At 46.0% G+C, this 7,500-nt stretch overlaps 1 protein-coding gene across 1 annotated transcript in view; it reads right to left on the bottom strand.

Moving 5' to 3' along the window:
- LOC143286330 (arylsulfatase B-like) overlaps positions 1-6,173 on the bottom strand; it is a 9,965-nt gene extending 3,792 nt beyond the window's left edge. The window contains exons 1-5 of the mRNA XM_076593872.1: positions 5,877-6,173; positions 5,261-5,374; positions 2,704-2,919; positions 1,606-1,713; positions 968-1,203 (exon numbers count right to left, since the gene is read on the bottom strand). Coding sequence (XP_076449987.1) covers positions 968-1,203; positions 1,606-1,713; positions 2,704-2,919; positions 5,261-5,374; positions 5,877-6,173 — 971 coding nt within the window. The remainder of the gene's footprint in view (positions 1-967; positions 1,204-1,605; positions 1,714-2,703; positions 2,920-5,260; positions 5,375-5,876) is intronic.
- Between the last annotated feature and the right edge of the window lie 1,327 nt (positions 6,174-7,500).

Here is a 7,500-nt window from a genome sequence, read left to right as displayed (position 1 = left end):
ACAATACAATGCAATACAGCGCTGTGCAGTGTGATACTATGCAATACAAAAACAACTGCTTTCTTCTTCTTCTTCTTCTTTTTGTCCTTTGCATTGAAGATTGTATCTCCCAAATGAAATAACATCGTTATTGCAGAATTTTGCACGGTTCACACACACACACACACACACACACACACACATATATATATATATATATATATATTAACTTTTTGAATCTATCTCTCTCTCTCTCTCTGTCTGTCTGTGTGTGTGTGTGTGTGTGTGTGTGTGTGTGTGTGTGTGTGTGTGTGCTGAGTTCCTCTTCAGGAGGGCTGTGAGTGTATGTGTGCCCCCAAACCCCACGCCCAACACACACAACAATAAATGTGGATCACATAATTGTTGAATCTCTCTCTCTCTCTCTCTCTCTCTCTCTAAGCATAAGCACTGGTCCTTGCACACATGGATATCGTGAAAAAGTGATGATGGAATGATGATGATGTCGTCAGTACAAGAACTGTCTCAACCCTCATCCACTGAGCCAAGCACTGACCATCGCAGATCTTCCACACGCTTCCCATGGTGTGTGTGATAGAGTTGTGTGTGTGTGTGTGTGTGTGTGTGTGTGTGTGTGTGTGTGTGTGTGTGTTGATTTCCTGTTCAGAAGGGTTGTGTCTCCCCGCGTGAATGTCTCTCTCTCTCTCCCGGTCTCTCTCTCTCTCTCTCAGGAAGATCTATTTGTGTGTGTGTGTGTGTGTGTGTGTGTGTGTGTGTGTGTGTGTTTTGTGCGCGCGTGTGCGTGCGTGCGCGTATGTATGTGTGTGTGTGTGTGCATGCGTGTGGTGCGCGCTCGCGTGTGTGTGCATGTATTCATTCACACACACACACACACACACACACACACACACACACACACACTGTACAGCAATCCCCTCCTGTCCTGTCCTGTCCTTGTCCTTGCCCCCTTCCCCATGTGTCCTCTCACCTCCAGATGAAGCTGGGCACGCGGATGCCCCCCTCCCACACCGTGCCCTTGCTGCCTCTCAGCGGCCAGTTGCTGGACCCGTGCTGGACGTCTCCACCGTTGTCCGAGGTGAAGAAGACGATTGTGTCTTCGTCCAGCCCCGTCTGGTTCAGGGCCTTAAGGACTCGGGCCAGGCCCAGGTCCACTGCCGCCATCATGCCGCACTTTTGTCGGCGGTCCTCACTGGTGAACACGCTCTGTTGACCAGGTGTTCGGTTCATTTTTTTTTTGTAATCTGTGTGTGTGTGTGTGTGTGTGTGTGTGTGTGTGTGTGTGTGTGTTCCCCTGTCAATCTCTCTATGTCTGTCACTCTCACTATACCTGTCTGTTCAGTCAGCCCCCCCTCCCCACTCCCCGCCCCCTCTCCACTAATTTTTTTTTTACTCATCCCATTGTCCATTCTTCCTTCTCTCCACCACGCCATCACCATCACCACCACCACCATCATCATCATTATCACCACCACCACCACCGCCACCATCATCATCATCATCATTACCACCACCATCGTCATCACCATCACTATCACCATCACCACCACCACCATCATCATCATGATCATTATGATCACCACCAAAACAACTATGAGGACACGAAACCTTGCGGCATTTCCTGAGGTACTTGTCAGGGACGTCGTTGGGAGCCCTGATGGCGGTGAGGGACAGCATGATGAAGAAGGGGTTCAGGCTGTTCGGGGGATACCTGCCCTGAGAACAACAACAACAAACACTCGGGGTCACCGGCCCTGACAACAACAACAAAACATACACCTCTGCCAACCGTTCAAACGTTCACTGTGTCGGGGTTGGGGTGGGGGTGTACCGGCCCTGTGATAAAGGACAAACAAAGACTCCAGCCAACCATTACAACGACAGAGAACGAACGGCGTGTATGCCAACATTCGTGTGTCTGTACGTTTGTTCGGGAAATAGTGGAACAAAAACAAGAACAGGGTTGAGGAGAGATATATAGAGAAAGAGTTATGTTAGAGTCGGGAGACAGGCAAAGGACAGACAGACGCAGACTGAAATATGCTTAACTTGGTTTTAAATCTTACAGGCACTGAATTACGTATGCGGACTGGTCCATTTTGTGTCATTTTGATATACATTTTAACTCAATCAGTACTGAACACTGCTGCTAGAACTCATGCTTATTCTGGCATGCGTTGTTGTTGTGGTGTTGAGAGCTAAATTGGTTAACATCATTACTTTGATTTATTTTTCACTGGTATCAAGATCTAACGCGAGGTCAGCCCTGAAACGGCACCCACTGCGGTCGGCTAGGGGGGGGGGGGGGGGGGGGGGGGGGGGGTTAAACAACGTGATTTCACTTGATTTGACTTTGTGGAACTGAAGTTTCAGTTTCAGTTTCTCAAGGAGGCGTCACTGCGCTCGGACAAATCCATATACACTACACATCATCTGCTAGACCAATGCCTGAGGTGCAACATAACCCAACGCTCTTGATTAATCAGGCCTTGAGTGCATGCGTACATAAATTTTCATTTTGCCGGAAGACAACACCCTCGTTACCATGGGTTCTCTCTCTCTCTCTCTCTCTCTTTTTTTTTTTTTTTTTTTTTTTTGTTGTTGCGCCAAGTGTGTGCTGCGCGCGGGGCCTCGGTTTACCGTGTCTCATCCGAATGACTACAACTACAGGAACTGAAGGAAGGTGCTGACGGCTGGCTGCCCTACCTTGTGCCGTTTGATCATTTTGACAGCCATCTTGGTCCACATTTCCGTGCTGTACTTGCCGGTGAAGGAGGGGTCTCTCATGGGCTCGTTGCCGTAATGCACGTCATAGAACCCTTCCTCCGTCTTCATCGTCCTGTGGTTGGTGCCCTCCGTGTACTGGCCGAAGAACGTCTGGAACCCCCGCTCTGTGGGCGTGTGGTTCACGTTGCAGAACCCCTGGGACAGAACAAACAGGAATACGAATGCAAAAAACACACACACTTTATTGTCTTTACTTCGATACACAGACTTGTAGCTGTTTGGCAGCAGCGCGTGTCTAACGTAAAAACAAACAAAGTAAGATAAAATAGATTTGAAACAATGTTAAACCAAAATACGATAAAAAAAAGAAAGAAAGAAAGATAAATAATACTCCAGAAGGCGTCACAGCGTTCGGACAAATCTATATACGCTACACCACATCTACTACGCAGATGCCTGACCAGCAGCGTAACCCATCGCAGTTTGTCAGGCCTTGAGGGGAAAAAAAACAACAAAAAAACACAACCTTAACAGGAAATAGCTACGAGTCACATACAAATATACACATAACTGAATTCTCATGCGCCTCCGTTGCAGTCAGCCAAACCGCATCAACATTCAAGCGTTTGCTTCTCACTGTTGGCGCCAGACAGGTGCAACAACAGAGTGGTTAAAGCATTGGACTTTCAATCTGAAGGTCCTGGGTTCGATTCCCACCGGGTTGCTCCACTTGATGGGTTTAGAGTAGAGATTTTTTTCCGATCTCCCACGTCACCAAAAGTGCAGACCTGCCGGTGTCTGAACCGTCGTGTATATCATACAGATGATCAAATATACCCGTTAAAGATATAATCCATGTCAGCATTCGGCGTAATATGCAACAAGATCTTTTCCATTATGTGTACCCCCGAAAACGGAGTGTGGTTCCTATATGTTGCGGGATAAAAACAAAAACAAAAACGGTCATACACGTAAAAGCCCACCCGAACGCAGAAGACGACTGCGTACCCCTTAACCCTTTCACTACCAAACTCGCATTTATGCAGCAGCTATGTAGAGGACCAATGTCACTGAAGGGTAACCAGATCATGGGTCTGTTATCCATGAACCTACTGCTATCTGTGTTCGGTAGTAGCATAGACCATATTTTCTACACATCACAGGTGGGTCCCTAGCTATTCTTAGACACCATATTTTTCTGTGTTTATAACACAAGGGAATTTTGCACTCTAAACTGACTGGCGGTGAAAGGATTAATATGCTATGCTGTCTTTTCTTCATTTTGTTAAAGTCCTCAAATGGGCCACCACAGCTGTTCCTTCAAAATCATAGCGAAACCCACGAATTTCGACACATTTCGTTTTCTTCGTGTTTAAAAAAAAATCCATGAAACGGACAAAAGACATGCCCATGCTTTGCTTCACATTATAAACAGTATTAATTAACTCTCTCCATACGAACGGCGAAAGAGACGACGTTAACAGCGTTTCACCCCAATTACCATCATCAAAATATTGCAATCGGAAGGCTCTCATACTGAAGATGTAAATGTTGACACAGAAAACCACAATTCTGACGACGGAAGCTAAAGGTTGGGTCATTGAGACACCCACTGGACATCCGAGGGGTCTGTGTAGAGGAGAAGAGAGAACTGGCCGTACTGAATGAGTTAAATATTTTCTCCATGGACATAGTGATATCGTTCGTTACTTATCTGGATGAGTGTCTTCTGCAGATAATAAAGTAATCTGCATTCTGTAAGAAACAGCAGGAACAACCTCATGTCTATGATCAAATCAGAAGATCTCGCTCATTTCCCCTAAAGAACAAAATCATGATTGGAGTTAGAAGGTAATCATATCCAGGGTTTGGTTCCGTCCGTGACCACTTTGGCAAACACTCATAAATAAAAATTCTAATTAACCCCTTCGGTGCAGGTCATTATTTTGACTCGTGTTTCTTTTGCCAGGGGGTTTTTCGTTGAGAAGGGTTACTGATAGTTAACAAAAAAAATTATAGCATGCAAATTACCATACAGAGTGTGACTGGCCGTTGACTCCTCACGGATAGTGAAAGGACACATCAACTTTTAAACTGCTGTTGCTCTTGTCTTAGCTGTTCATTAAGTGTTTTGTTGTTATTGTTGTTGTTTTTGTTCGTTTTTTGTTGTTTTTCTCGTGTGTGTGTGTGTGTGTGTGTGTGTGTGTGTGTGTGTACTGGAGCGTAACCATTGTTATTGAGAACATGTTACTTTGCGGGTTTTTTTGTGTGAATTGTACTTTTATGTATCGATTATTTAGCTGCTATGACTCTTTCTCGCGTTTTTATATATTTTTACTTCCTTCCAAGTGCTTACACATTTCATTTTGAATACTAGATTTGTAAAGCGTTTATAGCTTGCTTCTGCATGAGTTATAATGCGTTGTTGTTGTTGTTGTTGTTGTAATTCTTATTCTTATCCTTCTTACTTCTCCTTATCATCATTATCATTATTACAAAATACTCCCCCCCCTCCCCCCCCCCCCCACACACACACCTGGTTCCACTTGCCGATGAGGTGGGTGAAGTAACCAAGGCGTCTGAGGGCCTCTGGCATCAGCACTTCGTCCACGGGCACGTGGGCACTGGAGTACTTGTGGATGGCACCGTCCTGCCCGTCATTCACCACACTCAACTGCTGTGTATATAGCCTGGCCAGTGTTTTGTGTTGGCATCGTTCATACCGTGCACAGAGTGCACATGCGCGTACTCACATACACACACGCATATACATATACATGTGTGTGTGTGTGTGTGTGTGTGTGTGTGTGTGTGTGTGTGTGTGTGTGTGTATGTGTGTGTGTGTGTGTGTGTGTGCACACACACACAATCTATATAGATATATATATTTAAAATTATGTATATAATTATACACACATGCGCGCGCGCGCGCACACACACACACACACACCCGAACGCGCGCCCGCACACACACACACACACACACACACACACACACAAATGGAGAAAGACAGAAACACAGATGGAGAGTCATGTCGTATGCACAGGTACAGAGAAGCTTCTTTTTTTTTAAAAACAGAGAAATATGCTGTGACAAAATCGTAATCAATGCGATGCAGTGCGATACAAAACAATACAACAGCCGTACCCACCTGCAGCCCCATCCTGAAGGAGAACTTCCCGGAGAAGAGGGAGGCCCTGGAGGAGCTGCCCAAGGGGTCCGCGTAGGAGAAGTTGAGCCGGAAGCCCTCGTTGTAGAGCCTGTCCAGGGTGGGGGTCACCATGTTGGGGTCGTGCACCCCGAGGTCGTTCCACCCCATGTCGTCCATCAGGACGAACAGGAAGTTGGGCCCCCTCTCCTTGATCTTATTGCCCTCCACTCCCCAGGCGCCCAGCAAACACGTCGTCATCAGCACCGCCGACGTCACCAGCATGGTGTATGACGTCATTTTAAGCTGTATGCGACGACATGGGAGGCAGGGGCGGAGGGGGGAGGGGAGAAGAAGAAGAAGAAGAAAAAAAAAAGAAAAAAAGAAAAAAGAAAAAGCTTGTAAATTTATCTAACATTTGAAAACACAAACCGTTAAAACATAATTCAGGTGTTTTTATTATTTTTCTTTTTAAAGTCTCGTCCCAGTTGTTCTCTTCTATGCAAATGTTGTTGTGATTGTATTGTATTGTATTGTATTGTATTGTCGGTCTGCTGTGTTGTGTTGTTTTGTATTGTATTGTATTACTCTTTGTTATAACTTGATTATATCTCTGTATGAAAATCGTGCTGATCGCGCCTTTTTTTTTCTTCTTTTTTTTTCAAGTGAATTTATGTTCCTATCAAAATGGGGTTTTCTTCAGAATTTTGCCAGGGACAACCCTCTTGTTCCCGTTGTTTTTGTTGTTGTTTTTTCACTTGTCATAAGTGCATGCTGTACATTATGATCTCGGCTGATCGTCAAACCCTAATGGCTAGCGTCAGACCAACACACAATGTCTAGTGGAGGTGGAGAAAATACTTGGCGAGCGTGGGATTCGATTCCGTGTGCTTTCATTCTCTCGCTTTCTAAGCGAACGCGTTACGACTTGGCCATCACCCCACTCCAAGATGAAGAGATTTGATGTCCTATTATCACTGATTCTAGCCACACAGGACCGTCTGATGAAGAGCACAGAAAAAAAAAAGAACAGACAGCAATAAAGGGCCATCTTGGTCCTCCTCCTCCTCAGTCTCTCCCAAACCGGTGTCGGAAATTTCGTTCCGCAGACCTCCACTTCGAGGACGGATGGGACGGAAAGTGCAGTGCCAGATATTAATGATTATTTAAACTTTCTATCCTACTGACAGGGAAGCCGTCATTTACACTTGCCACAAAAGAAAATTAATATCATTCATCTATCTATTTTTTTTTTATGCCAAGGAACATTGGCGTGTCTTGTTGGATGGTAAATTGCACTGACACCACCAACGATGATTCCTTGAGACAGACTAGAATCTTTTTGGGGGGTGGTGGTGGTGGGGGGAGGGGCGTGGGGTTAGGGGGTCTGGGGGGGGGGGAGTTGGGGGGCGGCATGAGGGGGGGGGGGCAAGTGGGGGGAAAGGGTTGGTGAGGTGGAGGGGGGGACCTGGGGGGATGGGAGGGGCACCTGACATCTGAGACTTAAGCAATTAACCAGTCAGCTACAGGCATCCTGTAGGTGACTGCTACGCAGTAAACGATTCACATGACTTTGTGGACACTTCCACTCAGGATACCGGGTGACGTCTGCAACCTTTCATGTCGG

Source organism: Babylonia areolata, chromosome 10, assembly GCF_041734735.1.
Source record: "Babylonia areolata isolate BAREFJ2019XMU chromosome 10, ASM4173473v1, whole genome shotgun sequence".
NCBI classification, from domain to species: domain Eukaryota; kingdom Metazoa; phylum Mollusca; class Gastropoda; order Neogastropoda; family Buccinidae; genus Babylonia; species Babylonia areolata.
The sequence above is the reverse complement of the archived record's forward strand: the minus strand, read 5'-3'. Positions and strand labels throughout refer to the sequence as shown.